The sequence below is a fragment of the Rhinoraja longicauda genome, chromosome 4, assembly GCF_053455715.1.
Source record: "Rhinoraja longicauda isolate Sanriku21f chromosome 4, sRhiLon1.1, whole genome shotgun sequence".
In the NCBI taxonomy this organism is placed as follows: Eukaryota; Metazoa; Chordata; class Chondrichthyes; order Rajiformes; family Arhynchobatidae; genus Rhinoraja; species Rhinoraja longicauda.
The window spans coordinates 52,052,579-52,072,780 of NC_135956.1; the positions used below are offsets into that span (position 1 = coordinate 52,052,579).

Here is a 20,202-nt window from a genome sequence, read left to right on the forward strand (position 1 = left end):
AAGCCCTGACAAGTGGACAAAAAAGATCCGGTGGCTTTTAATTCCAAAGTGGAACCTTCTTCAATGATCTGGCCAAATCCTAGCATTTAAAATAAATAAATCGCTGGAACAGATCATCCACTTGTGGCAATAATGCTGTCCATGCGAGCTTGCTGTGTCTGAACTGTGTCTATATTCTGTGGAGGAAGGAACTGCAGATGCTGGTTTAAACCAAAGATAGACTGAAAAAGCTGGAGTAACTCAGCGGGACAGGCCTCATCTCTGGAGAGAAGGAATGGGTGACGTTTCGGGTCAAGACCCTTCTTCAGGGTCTTGACTCGAAACGTCATCTATTCCGTCTCTCCAGAGATGCTGCCTGTCCCGCCCGCTGAGTGACTCCAGCTTTTTGTATCTATCTTTGTGTCTATATCTCCTACATTAAAAACAGCATTAATATTTCATTGGCTTTGAACAGCACCAGTCCGTTTACATTCGGTAATTGCACATTTCCCTCTACCTGCTTCTCAGTCTGAAGAACGATCTCAACCCGAAACGCCACCTATTCCTTTTCTCCAGAGATATTGCCTGTCCCGCTGAGTTCCTCCAAATGTTTGTGTCTACCTTCAGGAAGACACAAGTGCTAATAAAAGGTAAGTCATTTTTTCTCCAAAATAGAAATGTTTTTGGTTGAAGATCACGCAATGTACTATAATAATAATAATAATGTATTTTATTTATATAGCGCTTTTCATATACTCAAAGACGCTTTACAGAGATATAGAGAACATAGGGAAATTAATAAATAGATAAATAAGTAAATAAATAAACGAACAGAGAAAGGAGACAGAAGGTGAGGTGACCTTCAGTGGTTGAAGGCAGTACTGAACAGGTGAGACTTCAGCGAAGTTTTGAATGTGGTGAGTGTGGAGGAGTCTCTAACGTTTTGGGGTAGTGAGTTCCATAGGGTGGGAGCAGCGATGGAGAAAGCCCTGTCCCCCCAGGATCTGAGTTTGGTCCGGATGTGGGGGGATAGGAGATTGGCAGCAGCAGAGCGGAGGGTGCAGGTGGGAGTGTGCCTGTGGAGGAGGTCGGTCAGATAGGATGGGGCCAGGTTATGGAGGGCTTTGTAGGTCATGAGGAGGATTTTGTACTGGATTCTCTGGGGGATGGGGAGCCAGTGGAGTTTATAAAGGACGGGGGTGATATGGTCACGGTGCTGTGGTGCTGCATTGCAGACTTCCCTGCCGAGAGCTCCTGAACGTTTTCCACTCTTCCGCGTCGTGTTGAGCTCCTGGAACATGATAACAAGCGTGTAAAATGGCCCTCACCATCCATGCCCAAGTGGCCCCCAAGTTATTTCTGCTGGCAAGGAAAAGAGAGGGAGCCCTGAATCACTGCAGAGAATAAATGGGCATAGTCGATGGGCTTTCCAGCAGAAACTCCCAATTAATTATCAGCAGGAGAAGCCTTGGATGATTTTCATCTTCCTAAAGGATGGCACAGTCCAATTACAGTGCTTCTAACACTACCCAGTAACACAGAGTATTAGTGTGCGCACACAAGGATCAGGAGAAATAACATGATCAACAATTTTGGGAATGGCCAGGATCACGTGCCAAGTGTCCAAAATCGTTGTTTTGTGCTCAATAAATTTCCACTAGACAAGAAGTTTAATAACACCAATGGGATCTGCCTCTTTATTTTGGAGTTGCCCCTTTGATCAGCGATGAATCTGTCAAAACTTTACAGGTCAGCTCAAAATATCACAGCAAAACTGCAAAATATCCTGATAACCTTTAATTGTGTGACATTCCTGCAGCACGAATGCAGGGGCAAGATTAAACCAGGCTTCTGCTTGCGATCGAATACTGCTGTAACTTGCACTGAGGGACAAGGGCACCAAGCGGAACTTTGGATCAAACCCACTGAACAGGCAGCTGAAATCCAGAGGAGAGAGTAGAGCGACGTGCATGGGAGGCTGCTGGCACATTGTCAGGAGTTGGGAAGGCAGGTCATCATGTGTGATGGAAGGTCAAGAAGTGGGAAAGAAAATTGACACAGTGGTGCAGTGGTAAAGTTGATACTTGCAGCGCCAGAGACCCGGGTTCAATCCTGTCTATGGATGCTGTCTGTACCGAGTTTCACAGTCAAACTGTCTGTCTGTTTCTCGCCGTGACTATTCTTGCTATGGAGGGCGTGCAGCGTAGGTTCACTAGGTTAATTCCCGGAATGGCGGGACTGTCGCATGTTGAAAGGCTGGAGCGATTGGGCTTGTATACACTGGAATTTAGAAGGATGAGGGGGGATCTTATTGAAACATATAAGATAATTAGAGGATTGGACACATTAGAGGCAGGAAACATGTTCCCAATGTTGGGGGAGTCCAGAACAAGGGGCCACAGTTTAAGAATAAGGGGTAGGCCATTTAGAACGGAGATGAGGAAGAACTTTTTCAGTCAGAGAGTGGTGAAGGTGTGGAATTCTCTGCCTCAGAAGGCAGTGGAGGCCAGTTCGTTGGATGCTTTCAAGAGAGAGCTGGATAGAGCTCTTAAGGATAGTGGAGTGAGGGGGTATGGGGAGAAGGCAGGAACGGGGTACTGATTGAGAGTGATCAGCCATGATCGCATTGAATGGCGGTGCTGGCTCGAAGGGCTGAATGGCCTACTCCTGCACCTATTGTCTATTGTCTATTGTCTATTGACCTACGTGGGTTTTCTCCGGGTGTTCCCGTTTCCACCCACATTCCAAAGCCGTACAAGTTTGTAGGTTAATTGGCTTTGGCAAAAATTGTAAATTGTCCCTAGGGTGTGTAGGATAGTGTTAGAGCAAGGGGATTGCTGGTCGGCGCGGACTGAAGGGCCTGTTTCTGCGCCATATGTTTAAAACTAAAAACTAAAATCAAAGCAGCTGGATCAAAGGCAGCACTGAATCTGTAAGGACAGTGGAGCAGTTGGACTTTGTAGACAGAGGACTTTCAGAAAAAGGCAGAGGTTCCGAGCTCTTGAACTTCCCTTGTCCTGGGACCTGGGTGGAGAAGTTTGCTTGAAATGTCCAGCCTGTGATCACCAAATATTGGGCCGACAGTAAGATGAATGAGCATCAACCACTCCCTGGGGATCCCAGGTCACAAAGTATCAAGTGTCTGGCATCTGCATGCTGGGAGGTGCCCCAGGGCAGAGTGTTACATGGGGCAAGGCCAAGACCAATGAGAGGGAATCCTGTAGACCATTGACGGGGATTCATTAGGGAGTACTCGAGGCAGGGTTCAGTTGGGAGTCACGATTAACTAATTTACACCCCTTTTCTTCCCTCGCCTATTGACAGAAGATACAAAAGCTTGAAAGCACTTACATCAGAATCATGTACACCTTCTTCCCTGCTGTTATCCGACTACTGAACAGTCCTCTCATAAACTTGGGGTGTATTTTTGATCTCCCGACCTACCCCATTGTGGTCCTTGCAATTTTTTTCCATCTGCATTTGCTCTAGCCCTGCACCGCTCCGTCCCTGCAGCACTCTAGCCCTCCATTCTGCATTCTGGTATTTTTCTCTTTGCACCATCTGTTGTACCCTTGTTTGTTAGGATATGACTGAATAGCACACAAGGTTTTCCACTGCATCTCAGCACAAGAGATAATAATAAGCTAAAACCAACAGATCAATTGCTTCTCTTTTCTGAAGGCTTTCCAACAACCAGCACTGGTGAGTTTCCAACTACAGTGGGTTCTTCAATCGGCAGGGCAGAGTAATCATTAGCAGCCAGCGAGCAGGCCTGCTGGCCAAGTTCATTTCAACATCTGGATGGCATGTGCGCGGCCCCACAGCCTCACTGAGATAACAGAATCATTTCTCTTGGAAACCACCAGTCACTTACATTCAGGGTCTGCACATTAACACAATGCAGGAGGAATTAATGTGTACTTGTTACCCTAAAAGATCATGGCAATAAGATCCTGCTGGCACAGATGCCAGGTGACTTTATTTTCCTGCCAGAAACAACATCCATTTTCTAAATGTGCATTCCACGTACAATCTCCTCAGGCCAGTGCAGATGGTAATTATAAATGAAGCAATTGGATGCGACCAGGTATCAGTAGGTGGGCTCTCACTGAGCCTTTCGGCTAGATTATGACAGCAGAGGAGACATCAGCAGAATGACTTTAGAGATGCAGTGTGGAAACAGGCCCTTCGGCCCACTGAGTCTGCGCCGAACAGCGATCACCCCGTATGCCAGCACTACCCCACACACCAGGGATAATTTACAATTTACAGAAGTCAATTAGCTAACAAACTTGTACATCTTTGGAGCGTGGGCACAAACTGGAGCACCCGGAGAAAACCCATGTGGTCAGGGCGAACACGTACAAAACAGCTTACAGACAGCACCCGTAGTCAGGATCAAACCCGGGTCCCGGGTGCTGTAAGGCAGCAACTCTACCGCTGCGCCACTGAGCGACTCAAGTGTTGGATAATATTTATTGCACATCCAATGTGCAATAAATATCGGATTTATTTGCATTGAAGCAGTGCTGCATATCGATGCTTGCGATGTTTGTGCATTTTTGGAAACCGCATTTTGGTACCATGACCAACATTTGATCTCCATCACTAATTACCCTCAGCAAGATGGTGGTGTGCTGCTGCCTTAAATTGCTGTAGTCTACGAGGTCAAGGTGCTGATGGGTTCGAGGGTTTGGACCCAGTTGCTGCAGTCTCTCAGGTCAAGGTGCTGATGGGGAGGGAGTTTGAGGGTTTTGACCCTGTTGCTGCAGTCTCTCAGGTCAAGGTGTTGATGGGGAGAGAGTTTGAGGGTTTAGACCCTGTTGCTACGAGGTCAAGGTACTGATGGGAAGGGAGTTGAGGGTTTAGACCATGCGAAGATGAAGGAATGGTAATTTTATTTCCAAGTCAGCATGATATGTGATCTGATGGGGACCCTGCAGGTGGTGGTGCTCTCAGCTGCCTCCTCGACCCGAGCCTCTTGGTAGTAGAGGCCGCAGGATTGCGAGGAGCTCTCGGGCAAGTTAACTACAGTGCATTTTGTAGACAGTATGCAATGCAGTCACTGTGTGCCAGTGATGGAGGGAATAGATGGTTCTGGCGGTGGCTGGAGTGCCAGTCAGAGTGGGATCGATCTTGTTGAGATTTGTTGGAGCTACACTCTCACCCAGGCTCCCAGGCAAATGCTCCCGAATATTGCCTTCTTAATGAGGACATCAGGAGGCGAGTTACTTACTGCAAGGTATCCAGCCTTTGTATAGTAGGTGTATAAATTGTTGCCTATATATCCTGTATTGCAAGATCACCACACTCACAATTATTTCATTGATTACGAAGAGGCTCCTAAAAGATGTTATCAAAACGCAAGTCCTTTCTGGATTTCAGATGTGTTAAACGTGCCCCAACAACCAGGCCTCGAGCATTGTGGGTGACACAGTGGCGTAGCAGTAGAGTTGCTGCCTTACAGCGCTGGAGACCCGGGGTTGATCCTGACTACGGGTGCTGTCTGTACGGAGTTTGTATGTTATTCCCGCGACTGTGTTGGTTTTCTCCGAGATCTTCGGTTTCCTCCCACACTCCAAAGACGTACAGGTTTGTAGGTTAATCGGCTTGGTACATATGTAAACTGTCCCCAGTTTGTGTAGGATAGTGTAATGTGCGAGGATCGCTGGTCGGTGCGGACTCGGTGGGCCAAAGGGCCTGTTTCCGTACTGTATCTCCAAACTAAACTAAACATTGTATAATCTATGACCATTGCCCTTTGTCAATGAGCATTTCAAAGAGCTAAGAGTTTAGTTTTAATAACATTTATTCAACAACTTTTAATTACGAGGTTCGAAGGGTAAAAAATATTTAATTAAAAGATAATATTTAATGTTGGGCTTCATTAATATAGGCAGGCACTGAAACTGCTCATCATTCTTGCATCTTAGAGTTGGACCAGCATTAAAGGAAATTGAAGATGCAGGATTTTAATCATTGGCCCAAACATGCTTTTGTTTTACAATTAATGCTTCTAATAATAGATTTGTATTTCTATTGCATCTTTCACATCTATTGCAGAAAATCCATGTGTTTTGACAGCCATGTAGTTGAACTGTAGTCATCACTGTCATGTGGGAAACTTGGCAGCAAATTTATTCAGAGCAAAGTCCCACAGAGAACAACACAATGACAACCAAATAATCTGCAGAGAAAATGTCAACTGAGGGATATGTACAGGTCAGAAGGCAAGGGAGATCTCTGCTGTTCATCTTTGAAATAGTGCCAAGAGATCTTTTATTTCCACTGAAGAGAGCAGATGGAGCCTCATTTTAGCATCTCCCCCAACACTACCTCAAAACACATTCTGCAGCAGGAGGCTAGACGTCTGTGTAATAGGACCCAGAACCTTTCACTCAGCTGAGAAAGGGATACCAACCTAGCCGAGGCTGGCATTCAAGTCTGACTAAATTCAGAGCTACCTGCTAAGCATTATTTCGCTTCCATCCCCAGCAACTCCAAGGTCATGGGCAAGTGATAAAACGGGAAAGGAAATTCCTCTTTTTTTTTTACCTGCCACCCGAGGTCCCGAAAACTGACATAGAGTTCATGTTTCTTGCAAGCCTGGCGCTGATCACTGGCATTGTACTCTGTGGGAAGAAATAAAATGAAGGTTAAGTAGGGTCAGCAGGGACAAGTACACTGGACGCTGTTGCTGCCTGTAAAGCCAGAATGGTTTTCACAGCCACCGTCTGCCTCAGGAATTTTAATTCACGCTTGAAAGAATCTTCCAGGTATTAATAACTCTGTGAGGAACTCTAGTCACAAAGTCACCTTCCAAAACTCCATGTCTATCTCTTCCTCATCGTGTAAAGCCAGTGGAATTTAAGATGGTGCGTGGGATTAATTACCCCATACCACTTGACATCTTATATGTCTCAGCAAAAATTGGTCCTCTCTTACTTACTCTACGTCACAGCCAGAGTCAAGGTTTCCCTGACTTTTCCCCTCAACTCAGCTTCCCGACCTTATGATTCCATTTTGTGGCCTTTCAAGGATGAGGGGGTTTCCTTGTGTTTTCATGACAGCATTAAAAGCCCTTGACCTTAAAACCCATGACCTTTTATAGATCTTTATGCAGATGCCTTCAGACCTAAACTCCATCAGTTGGGTAGAAAATTAAGCATACCTTTTGTTTAACTGCTGCAGTACACTGACTGGCTGTTGTTAATGGAATGTATATCCAAGCCTCTCTCCAGTACTATTCATTTCAATCCCATTTTCTCATGCCAGATGCAAGATACGGTCTAGGCAACACTCTTGAAAATCCTTTCCGCGCCCTCTCTAGCTTCATCACATCCCCCCCTATCGAGTCACAACCAGAACTGCACATTGTAATCCAAGTCTGGAGCGACTGGGCTTGTATACACTGGAATTTAGAAGGATGAGAGGGGATCTTATTGAAACATAAAAGATTATTAAGGGGTTGGACACGTTAGAGGCAGGAAACATGTTCCTAATGTTGGGGGAGTCCAGAAACAGGGGCCACAGTTTAAGAATAAGGGGTAGGCCATTTAGAACGGAGATGAGGAAAAACTTTTTCAGCCAGAGAGTTGTAAATCTGTGGATTCTCTGCCTCAGAAGGCAGTGGAGGCCAATTCTCTGGATGCTTTCAAGAGAGAGTTACATAGAGCTCTTAAAGATAGCGGAGTCAAGGGATATGGGGAGAAGGCAGGAACGGGGTACTGATTGTGATCAGCCATGATCACATTGAATGGCAGTGATGGCTCGAAGGGCCGAATGGCCTACTCCTGCACCTATTGTCTATTGTCTGGCCTAACCAATGATCTGTACAACCAGCATTGCACAGATTACTTTTACTTCATCCTGACCTTGGGCTCCAGGGTGGTGAAGCTGTTGCTAAAGTTCTGCTGCCTCACAGATCCAGCACCCTGGGTTCAATCCTGACTATGCGCTGCCTATGTGGAGTTTGCAGGTTCTTCCTGTGACCGCGAGAGATCCCCCACAAGGGCTCCAGTTTCTTCCCAAGTCCCAAAGATGTGCTGGGGGTAGGTTAACTGGCTACTGTAAATTGCCCCGAGTGTGTTGGTAAGTGGAAAGAGAATCAAAGGGGAGTTGATGGGCAAGAGAGAATGTTGCCGGGTTATTGGGAAAGGGAGCTGATAGGATTTCCCTGCTGAGTACATTGGGCTGAAGGTTCTCCCTGTAGGACACAGAAAATTAGTAATACTTCATCCACATCCATTTCACCCTCAAGAATCCCAATTCCTCACTGTAGTATTTGCTCTGAGCCCACAGCTTTGCCAATCACTAGTTTCAACTGTGATGCTTTCTACCCATTTTCCACTGTTTGCCAGATTCCTCCTGTGTTCCTTCATCCTTTTCTCCTCAGGTTTCCGAGGTCATTTTCCCCCATTTCATTTTAGATGGTTCTATTAATCCATGTAGTGTACTGTTCCTTGTCTGTGCTAACCAGCCCATGCCAAAACATTTATCCCCCAAGGCCTACTGCAACTATTTTTTATTTATCATAAGAAGTGTCTTTAAAAATAGTGGAACCAAATAATTGATTTATATTATCTTCCATTGTTTTGTATCTGGATATTGCCTGGTGTTTATCCTTAAAGTTCTCTTCAAATCTAATAATGTCATTGTTGCTGTCACCCAAATTTGTCACTATGACCAGGGGAACTATGAACAAAGGGGGACCTGGCGCGAGAGGGGGGGAAGGTTAATTTGTAATTCTGTAAGTGGCCTTTATGGGTCACTATTTGCATACCTTGGGTATGCAAACAATAAATTTCATTGCGACTTGTCGCATGTGACAATAAAATATTCAATTCAATTCTGCATGCTGTGCTTCACTTAATATTGCCCCCCTCCCCCCCGGTAACTTGGCGAGCACTATGGGCTTTTCCCCGGGTTGTAGAATGACCTCGTTTGTCGGAGGCTTTATTAAAATCCCCACTTATATTTTCCACTTATAATATATAAATATAAGTATAATATAAAAATAAGTATAATATAAATATAATATATAAATATAAGTGGAGCTTTCCACTTATATTGTCTAATTTTTCTTCCTGAAGTTACCCAGCTCTTGCTTTGGCCTTGCGGTTGTGAGCAAATCCAAAGAATTAATCACCCATTCCTTCTCTCCTGAGATGTTGCCTGTTCCGCTGAGTTATTCCAGCATTTTGTGTCTATCTTTGATGTAAATCAGCATCTGCCGTTTCTTCCTACAGAGAATTAATGGTGTTTGTACTGCACACGTTCAGCCACAATCTGTGGCAATCCTTGACATACTTAACTACTATATAACCTTCTCTTTAATCAGAGCAAGGAGCGTCTATTGAAACATCACCCATTCATTCTATCCAGAGATGCTGCCTGTCCCACTGAGTTACTCCAGCATTTAGTGTCTATCTTCACGTCTATTGAACACATCTGTCACTGGGGTCTCACATCTATTTTGGGGTCTCAGGTATACCACAGATTGAAACTGCTATAATAGCCTTGACTTCAGGGATGCTGCCAAGAATGTTTTCCAACATTCCTACATTTGCATCTTAAAACATTGTATATCCTAACAGCAAACCTTTCCTTATGTTCACTGCAATCATGTTAAACCTCCTCCACTGTCACATGCATCTCCTCTGTAACTGAGTCTGCACGCACGAAACACAGAAACTGGCCCTTTGGCTCACTAAATCCACATCAACCATGAAGCTTCACTAACATTAATACCAAACAAGTTTATTCTCCCCCATTCCCATCAACTCGCTCCAGATTGTACCACTCATCTACATACTAGAAGGCAAGTTACGATGGCCAATTCACCTTCCAAATCTGGGATGTGAGAAGAAAAGAGTGAGAACGTGCAAACTCCATGCCAACAGCACCAGAGGACAGCATTGACTGGCTGGAGCTGTGAGGCAGCAGCTCTACTCGTTTTGTCACCATGCACTGGTACCAATCTAATTGCATGAAGGCTTTGTTGCAAAATGACTCAATATATACTTTTGTCTCAGAAATCCAGAATCCCCTTTTACTTCACACTCCATGTCACATATTAGCACACACAACAAAAGTTTTTCACTACACCTCGGTACATGTGTCAATTAACTAAACTCAAACTCATATTGACATGGCCATTCAGTTTCTGCCTGGCTGGCTCACACAAATTGCAACTTCAGTTTCAATAGCACATTTGAGGTTTCAAGATATTTCCAGCAATTTTGCAGGAATGATCAGCAGATCACCAAAGGACGAGCAGCAAATAGTACGGCAAACGATATTACCGCTATCAAAGAGGTGAGTTCTAAGGGGTATTTTTAGTTTAGTTTAGAGATACAGCGCGGAAACAGGCCCTTTGGCCCATCGAGTCCGCGCCGACCAGCGATCCCCATGCACTAGCACTATCTTACATAATAGGGACAATTTACAATTTATACCAAAGCCAATTAACCTACAAACCCGTACGTCCTTGGAGTGTGGGAGGAATCTGGAGGGCCGGGGGAAACCCACGCGGTCACAGGGAGAATGTACAAACGCTATACAAACAGCACCTGCAGTCAGGATTGAACTTGGGTCTCTGGCTCTGCAAGGCAGCAAAACAACCATTGCACCACCTTGCTGCCCTCAGAGGAAGGAGGTACAACTGTGTGAAGTGTTTCAAGGCGTGTTCCAAGTGTTTTTTTGGAGAGTTATGGGCCTGGAGCAGATTACAGTGATGGGGTTGGCAGGGCCATGGAAACTAGTGTGAGACACATGGAGAGTTGATTAATGGTCACAAGATGGAAATAGCGGCTCTTGTAGTCTCAAGTTTACCACTCAGGGGTTGCTTTTTCAATCAGATTAAAAACCTTCAGGTTTCCCTTTTCCACGGCTCCAATGTAGCTTCCTGGGCTGTGTGTTTCAACAGGAACCAGTGTCACTCCCTGTTACATTTAGGGATCCCAAAATGTGTGACAGGTTTTCTAGCCAACATCTGAAGAAGGGTCTCGACCCGAAACGTCACCCATTCCTTCTCTCCAGAGATGCTGCCTGACCTGCTGAGTTACTCCAGCATTCTGTGATACCTTCACTTTCTAGTGGTTTTCCCACCTATTCCAGGTTTTGTGCCCTGGAGCCAGGGGAACAATCCCACAGCTGACTGGGCAATCTCTCCTCATTAAAACACAGCCAACACTCAGTTCAAAATTTTACAGCAATCCAACCAACAAAAAGTTGAGAAGTCTTTTTTTAATTATAAATTGAACTTTCACTTGAAAACCAAATTTGTAGAAGGGCTAGTGCGTTTTCCCTGCTCAAGTTGCCCATGGAAACGGTGAGTGCATAGGGCAATTGGCTCTTCCCTGCAATACAAATGGGTCCACAGAATGCCAAACCATTGAAGGGACATCAACAGAAAAAGGAATCGAAGGCCAGATAAGTTTGAGTTTTACCATCAGACTGCATTGAGCAGGAGGATTTGTAGCGGCGCCCGAAAAATAATGGCTGCAGCACAGGAACTTTGGCATCTTCCCCACAGTATTCCCCACCTCCCAGACACCATTGGAGGATCTTCATCATGAAAGCTCAGGACGAGCTGCCTCCAGCTTTGTGTGCCTGAATGTTTCCTGAAGATTCCAGCATGTACATTCCTCTTTCAATATTTCAAATTTTCTTCTCGCGTTATCACGAAATCTGCTGCCAGCATCCAAGTCAATGGATATTTTTAGGGCAGAGATTGGTAGATTCTTGATCAGTACAGATGTCAGGGGTTATGGGGAGAAGGCAGGAGAATGGGGTTAGGAGGGAGAGATGGATCAGCCATGATTGAATGGCAGAGTGGACTTAATGAGCCAAATGGCCTAATTCCGCTCCTATCAGTTATGACCTTATGACTTATGACCTTTTTGGGAACATGTTCCAGATCACAAACTGTTCCACTGGATATTTTCCCAATTGCCTCAAACCTATGCTCACTAATCACCAACAAAGCACAAAGACGCCATTCAAAATGTCAAATCCTTTCTTCCGACCCGAAACGTCGCCTATCCATAACCTCTAGAGTCGCTGCCTGACCTGCTGAGTTACTCCAGACTTTGTGTTTTGCTGGATTCCAGCATCTGCAATTGTTTCTGTCACTAATCACCAAACCTCGACATTGGCCACCTCTGGTCATTGCTTATGCTCGCAAAATTTATTTCAAATTCCAAACTTTCATAACCCTTTCCCGTCTCCCACCCACACCATCGACCCGCACACTTCTCACACTGGATATTCTATCGGCTCCCTCCACTGCCCCACCTCCCCACCACCCCTTCTGTATCTGATCCTTTCAGATCAGATCCCATCATCTGCAGCCTTTTCCCGTCCCCACATCCCCTCCCAATCATCAGTCGGCATCTCAACCCTTCCTTTCCCGCCCCACCCGACTCCATCTGCCAACCCACTCCTCCTCACCTGGGGTCCATCTATCACTAACCAGCTCCTGCCCCTTGCCCCCCCCCCTCCCCCTCTTATTCCAGATCACTCCCCTCTACTCCTTGAGTCCAGATGACAGATCCCAACATTTTTTCCCTCCGCAGATGCGGCCTGACCCATTGAGTTCCTCCAGCACTTTATCTTTGGTTCCATATTCCAGCATCTGCAGTCCTTTGTGCCTCTACCTCCAACAAATCTCTCCATAATCTTCACTGCTAGAAGGGGAAATCACTCCAACCTGCCCAGTCCTGCTAAAGAGGTCACACAGCCCTGGGCCTGATCTAGGAACTTTCTCAGTTAACTGACTCCAACACCGCCCAAGGTCTGGCTTCAGCTGCTGCCCCTTCAACGGGAGTGAAGACGATAATTGGAGTCAACAGTCTGAGCCTTCCGGGCCCGGGCATAACAAGAGGAGTTGAGTATAGGAGCAAAGAGGTCCTTCTGTAGTTGTACAGGGCCCTAGTGAGACCGCACCTGGAGTACTGTGTGCAGTTTTGGTCTCCAAATTTGAGGAAGGAAATTCTTGCTATTGAGGGCGTGCAGCGTAGGTTTACTAGGTTAATTCCCGGAATGGCGGGACTGTCATATGTTCAAAGACTGGAGCGACTAGGCTTGTATACACTGGAATTTAGACAGATGAGAGGAGATCTTATCGAAACGTATAAGATTATTAAGGGGTTGGACACGTTAGAGGCAGGAAACATGTTCCCAATGTTGGGGGAGTCCAGAACAAGGGGCCACAGTTTAAGAATAAGGGGTAGGCCATTTAGAACTGAGATGAGGAAAAACTTTTTCAGTCAGAGAGTTGTGAATCTGTGGAATTCTCTGCCTCAGAGGGCAGTGGAGGCCAATTCTCTGAATGCATTCAAGAGATAGCTAGATTGAGCTCTTAAGGATAGCGGAGTCAGGGGGTATGGGGAGAAGGCAGGAACGGGGTACTGATTGAGAATGATCAGCCATGATCACATTGAATGCGGTGCTGGCTCGAAGGGCCGAATGGCCTCCTCAGGCACCTATTGTCTATTATTGTATCCCTCTTGGACGGGACTTTGCTCCGGTGGCCCAGGGCTTACTCTCAAGTCTCGAAGCTCAGGAATCGCCGAACACCCTCAGCCAAATCTGTAGCGTTTGTGGGTGTGCCTGTCCCTTCCCATCGGTCCCTCTACAATGCTTTCTTAAAGTGTCAGGACCTGGGTATGTGTATTGATGATGAGGAGCCTGAAACAGAGAGGCAGACCCTTAAAAATGGCGGTGGGCCAATGGCAGAATTAAAATGGAGTCAATGGCCAACCATCCACCATTTTGTTATGGGTCGACCTCTCTGCTTCAGGCTCCTCATCATCAAATCACATACCCAGCTCCTGGCACTTTAAGAATTTCTCAGCAGAGATCAATGCTTTTGAGGCAGTAAAATGGAGTCTATGGCCAACCCTGCCACATAAGCATTGATCTCTGCTGTGAGATCAAGACTGAAGTTGTATCTCAGGGGTTACGGGGAAAAGGCAGGAGAATGGGGTTGAGAGGGATAGATCAGCCATGATGGAATGGGCGAGTAGACTTGATGGGCCGAATGGCCTAATTCTGCTCCTATAACTTATGAACTTATGAACATTGTTCTCCTTGCATGCACCTGGATGGGGAGAGCTGCCGACTCCACTGGACTCCAGGAAAAATTATGCACAAATCGAAACACCATTGCGTTGTTCTACAAATAAAAAGGCAACAGAAAATTTGCACAAAGGTGACAATCTACCAGAGCCAAGACGTTGGGCTCCTGTGATCAAATCCTAAACAAAACACGAATAGTGGAAAACAAAATATCTGCAAAAAAAACACAATGAATTCTAATGGCTTTGTGCAGAAATTGTTACAGAAGTGCTTTGATCTGGCAACTGGGGATTCCTCAAGTCTCAGCAATCATTGTGGGTTCCCCCTCTCCTTGATCATCATTACTTTTTTTTTGTTGCATATCTTTCATTCATTTGTTCTATATCACCGTCTATAATCTCCCATTTCCCTCTCCCCTGACTCACAATCTGAAGAAGGGTCTTGACCCGAAACGTCACCTATTCCTTTTCTCCAGAGATGCGGCCTGACCCGCTGAGTTACTCCAACATTTTGTGTCTACCTTAGGAATTTGGGGATTGCTGCTTGAAGCAGAATTTAGAAAGAATTGCTGTATCATTTCTAAAGTTCAGTCAAGGCGTTTTCTTGCCCCTGGGGCAGCCCTGCGTTGTTTCTGGAAACACCTCAGTCCCCTGAATTTGACTTCTGCTGGGGATGTCTTCTGTGTGCAGAACAGCCTGTAGGAGTCAGCGGGAAATGGGGGTAGCACAGTGGAGCAGCAGTAGAGTTGCTGCCTTACAACACTTACAGCACCAGAGACCCGGGTTCGATCCTGACTACGGGTGCAGTCTGTACGGAGTTTGTATGTTCACTTATCTCAGAGATCTTCGGTTTCCTCCTACACTCCAAAGACGTACAGGTTTGTAGGTTAATTGGCTTGGTATAAATGTAAAAATTGTCCCTAGTGTGTGTAGGATTGTGTTAATGTGTGGGGATCGCTGGTCGGCGCGAACTCGGTGGGCCGAAGGACCTGTTTCCGCGCTGTATCTCTAAACTAAACTGTATTCACTCCGGTAATTCCCCACAGCAGTCACCTTGTACCCCCAGTCTATGCACAGAAATTGCCTTGCTCTTGCAGAATAGACTGGAACCATTGATATGGTTCCACTCAAAAGAATTACTTAACATGCCTGGAGCTGCAGGAAAATATTTGATGTTTTAGTTTAACTGTTATTGAAGGCACTGTTGAAGTAGCTTCAAAATGATCTTCAGCATACATTTGCGGTGGGCAACGGAAGGCAGCAATTGCTAAACACACAAGGTCTATTGACACAAACCTAAAAAGGAAATGTACAGAGCCAGCATTAAAGTTTAAGGTTTTTCCTGCCATTTACACAGCAGCAATTTCAGCTAATCCTCTCGTTAACAAAAAGACCAAGAGTCACAATGCACAATGAGGCAAGCGCAGAAATGGATCTACATGTATATTGACAAAATGGGAGCATATCAGAAAGAAGAGAGGGGGGGGAAGAGAGAGAGAGAGAGAGGGGGGGGAGAAGAGAGAGAGGGGGTGAGAAGAGAGAGAGGGGGGAAGGAGAGAGGGGGGGGGAAGAAGAGAGTGGGGGAAGAAGAGAGGTGGGGAAGAAGAAGGGGGGGAGGAGAAGGGGGGGAGGAGAAGGGGGGGAGGAGAAGGGGGGGAGGAGAAGGGGGGGAGGAGAAGGGGGGGAGGAGAAGGGGGGGAGGAGAAGGGGGGGAGGAGAAGGGGGGGAGGAGAAGGGGGGAGGAGAAGAGGGGGAGGAGAAGGGGGGGAGGAGAAGGGGGGGAGGAGAAGGGGGGAAGGAGAAGGGGGGGAGGAGAAGGGGGGGAGGAGAAGGGGGGGAGGAGAAGGGGGGGAGGAGAAGAGGGGGAGGAGAAGGGGGGGAGGAGAAGGGGGGGAGGAGAAGGGGGGGAGGAGAAGGGGGGGAGGAGAAGGGGGGGAGCAGAAGGGGGGGAGGAGAAGGGGGGGAGGAGAAGGGGGGGAGGAGAAGAGGGGGAGGAGAAGGGGGGGAGGAGAAGGGGGGGAGGAGAAGGGGGGGAGGAGAAGGGGGGGAGGAGAAGAGGGGGAGAAGGGGGGGAGGAGAAGGGGGGGAGGAGAAGGGGGGGAGGAGAAGAGGGGGAGGAGAAGAGGGGGAGGAGAAGGGGGGGAGGAGAAGGGGGGGAGGAGAAGGGGGGAGGAGGGGGGGAGGAGAAGGGGGGGAGGAGAAGGGGGGGAGGAGAAGGGGGGGAGAACAGGAGGACAGTGGTGTGGCAGTTCAGGTTTACAAGACAAACACATTGCTGCTCTCTATTGGCTGGGAGTCATTAGAAAGAGGCTGCCAATGGCTTCCTGTCTCTTACGCATAATGTCTCGATTGATGAAAGCAAATGTGCCATAGGGCTTCACTGCCACCCTATCTGCTTGCGCTGCCACTATTTACCATTTCTTTGCCCATATTTCAAATTTGTTTTCTATTGCGATGAGTCCTTCGACAACCTTTCTCACTATCCACAACTCTGCAAAATTGTGTCTGCAACCTTAATCGGTCCACTTGCATTTTCGTCCATATCATTTATATCTATCACAAACCACAGACATGCCAGTGCTGATCCCTGCAGAACACCATTGATCAGACCTCCATCAAAATAACACCTCTTCACCACTGCTCTCGGTCTTCTATGGCTGAACCAATTTTAAATACAATCCATAAAATCTACATGGAGCAACCTTCCAGGCTGGACGTTGACAAAAGCTTTGCTAAAGCCCATGGGCACAACATCCACTGCCATGCCGTCGTCCGTCATCTTTATTACCTCAAAAGACGCAGTAAGATATGACACTTCTCCCCTGCACAAAGCTACGCTGTCTTTGGGTAGCAAAGCTACCCATATAAGTCCCAAATTTAGGGCATTATATCCATCCTATCCCGAAGAATCCTCTATGATAATTTCCCTACCACTGATGCAAAACTCACCAGTATACAATTTCCTGGTTGTTCCTATTGCTCTTCTTAAACAGCGAAACATATCCGTATGAGGGAGACTGTGGATGGGGCCGGAGATGCCTTGACCACCACATCTACCTGGACTTACTCCTGGAAACTAGCATATGTGGTGCATCACGCACGAAACACACCCCAAACACCTCTCAGTGGACCTGATGCAAAATACCAGCACAATGGGCAAGCTTAAAGCAAGAAACTGAGGGGATCATCACAACCACTTATAAGTAGCAGACTTTCAGAACTAAATATAAATTTGTGGAAACTCATCCCTTGTTGGTAAAGCTGTTTTCTAGAGTAATGTATTCCATTTCTGAAATCTCTACACAAAAACAAACTTGTTTCCTCTCTTTCTCAGTCCTGACAAAGGTTCTTTGGATGAAAATCTTTGTTTCTCCACCCAGGAATGCTGCCTGATCTGATGAGTGTTTCTGACATTTTCGTTTTTCGTTTCAACTCCACTGGGGAGCAGCTAATGCTTTACAAAGGCTTAATGTTACTTCCCCGCAATTGCAATCCATGCCACTAATTACAAGACTAAGTGTAATCTGCACTCGTCAATTTAACCTGCAAACTGCAAAGACGTGTGTACGCAGTTTTGGGGGAGAAGCCACCCCTTGTTATACATATTAAACCGCAATGCTGTGACTTGCTTCATTGGACAGTTGGAGTCAATGGAAGCACATTTCAGAAACAGAATTCTGAATCCTGTGCTAATGATAACATCGCCCGATCAGCACACCCAAGCACAAATTTCAGCCCAGCATTGCCTTTTATTTGGGGACCCAAGAAACTGCAGATGCTGAAATCCTGGGCAAAACACAAAGGTGGCGGTGAAAGCAAGTGCACTTGCCGTCATTGCCACCTTGTCCCTCGGTGCCTTATGCTTTATCCTCCAGCAACAAACCACTTGGTACTTTAAATGCACTAAGTGTGGCCCCAGTTAAATTTGAATCTACCTTGAGTCCAGCCACAGCAAGCTTAGAAATTGCATGTAAGGCAAGGCTGTGGCCCCAACACCAGTCTCTGAGGTGCAGGAACATGCAGAGCAGAGGATCCCCCAGTGAGAAAACCAACTGGCCACCATCATTCTCGACCCAACCCCCCCCCAAATCACTTCCTGGACACCTCACTGCCTCTTCCTCACGCCACATCCTGGCGTGTGCCCCAGCTTCAGTCCAATCAATGTTTTGTCTGCCTTTCCTCTCCACGACACAAAATCAACTTGGGGCCCCTTATTCCCCCCACCCACACTGCCTGCACCCAGCATGCCCATTACTCAGCGGCTTCTAGACTTTGGCTGGTGTAATTGTTCTGCTGCTGGTAAAAACATTGGGGCAGGCTGGTCAGATCACTCACCAAATCGTTGCTGGACACGGATGGCATGGAACAGATTACGGCTTTTAGCATCTCGGTTGTTAGGATGAAAGCTGTAATGTGTGGGAGCGGGAAGATTTCCTGGACTTGACTCTACTTTTGGACTCAACTAATTAGTGTTTCGAGATACAGCGCGGAAACAGGCCCTTCGGCCCACTAAACGTGCGCACCAACCAGTGATCCCCGTACACTAGCACTATTCTACACACTGGGGACAAATTACAATTTTTACCGAGGCCAATTAACCTACAAACCTGTACGTCTTTGGAGTGTGGGTGGAAACCGGAGCACTCGGAGAAAACCCATGAGGTCATGGACAGAACGTGCAAACTGACAATATCTGACGTCAGGATCAAACCTGGGTCTCTGGTGCCGTAGGGCAGCAACTCTACCACTGTGCCATCGTGCTGCCCCAAATTGCACAGAAGTTTAGAATACTGAAATGGCTCGACTAGCATCACTCATTCCCTCTGCCACCGGCACACCACGATTGATGTGTGCATTGCCCACAAGATGCAGGGGAGCAACTCCTCAAGAGCTTGTTGACAGCATCTTCAAACCCTGCAAGCTCCACAAAGGATAGGACAGCAGGCGCAAGGACATTTTGCCACTTCTAAGTCTCATATCACCCTATCTCCAAAAAAAACTTCTCAACCCCTCCACTGGCACCAAATCAAAACAAGTGGACCCCCCCCTCCCCAACATGTTGTCACCACACAGACTGATGTGGTGCAAAGAGGCATCTACCACCACTCTTGAGGGCTGTACAGATGAGCACTTGAAGTTACCAAAGACACCAACACAAATAAAAATGTGCACAGGCTTTTGAGACCCACAGACAAAAGCCAGCAATTTTGATTCAGCTTGCCTGCTCTTCACAACTTAAGGTATTTTTGCATTTCATGGACATTCTTTCACTGAAATGCCAGCCCAGTAGTTTAACCTGTTCACTGCCACCTCCGAGTATACTCGGGTCATGGCCAAGAGTGAAAAAAACTTGGCAGTGAACAGGTTAACTTTCAAACGCCCATAGGCTGACTGACTGAACCACTTGCTGAACTTGCAAAGAGCATCAACATGCCTTTATGTGTCGTGTGTCACAATGTAAAATCTCCCAAGCACTTAACCGGTGAGCAAAACCTTAGGCAGCAGATAGATGAAGACTCTGCCTCCCAAAGTTGGTGCAGGATGTCAAGGTTATGGGGATTGCACTCACTCATACTCAACTTGACATTACCACAAGCGGGTAGAATTGTTTTTAAACATTCTTTTGCACAAATCTCAGCGAGATCAAATTATTGAATCAGTTTAGTGTAAAATATTATTTTTAAACTTGCATATGTTGGAAATCTAAAATAAAAAAAGTCCTGAGAATACAGGCAGCATCTGTGAAGGGTTTTTAATCTTCGATCTGAAACATTGACTCGGTTTCTCTTACCAGATTTTGCCTAACCTTCTGAGAAGTTCCAGCATTTTATGTCTTTGTTTAAAAATTATATTAAACCAGTAACTACATTATTTATTGTCATTCAGTTACAGTCCAGCAAATGGTGAAGTGCATAACCAGGGATCCATTTTGAATTCCTTCTGGCAAAGACTCGAATTGAATACTCTGGTGTGCTACATCTATTTTATAATTCAATTCCATTAAAATGTGTCCAAACACACTTACACCTGCCTTGCTGGTAAACAGATACGCTGCTCACAGTGATTTTTTTTGGCAGAGTCATGATTTGAATTTTTTTTAAACCCCCTCCACAATACTGCCTATTGCCACTTAGAAACATAG

General features: G+C 46.3%; 1 protein-coding gene across 1 annotated transcript in view; it reads right to left on the minus strand.

Annotated features, from left to right (window-relative positions):
- Nucleotides 1–20,202, minus strand: part of bmp6 (bone morphogenetic protein 6) — a 133,270-nt gene that overhangs the window by 19,371 nt on the left and 93,697 nt on the right. The window contains exon 5 of the mRNA XM_078397728.1: nucleotides 6,535–6,611. Within this exon, the coding sequence (XP_078253854.1) occupies nucleotides 6,535–6,611 (77 nt within the window). The remainder of the gene's footprint in view (nucleotides 1–6,534; nucleotides 6,612–20,202) is intronic.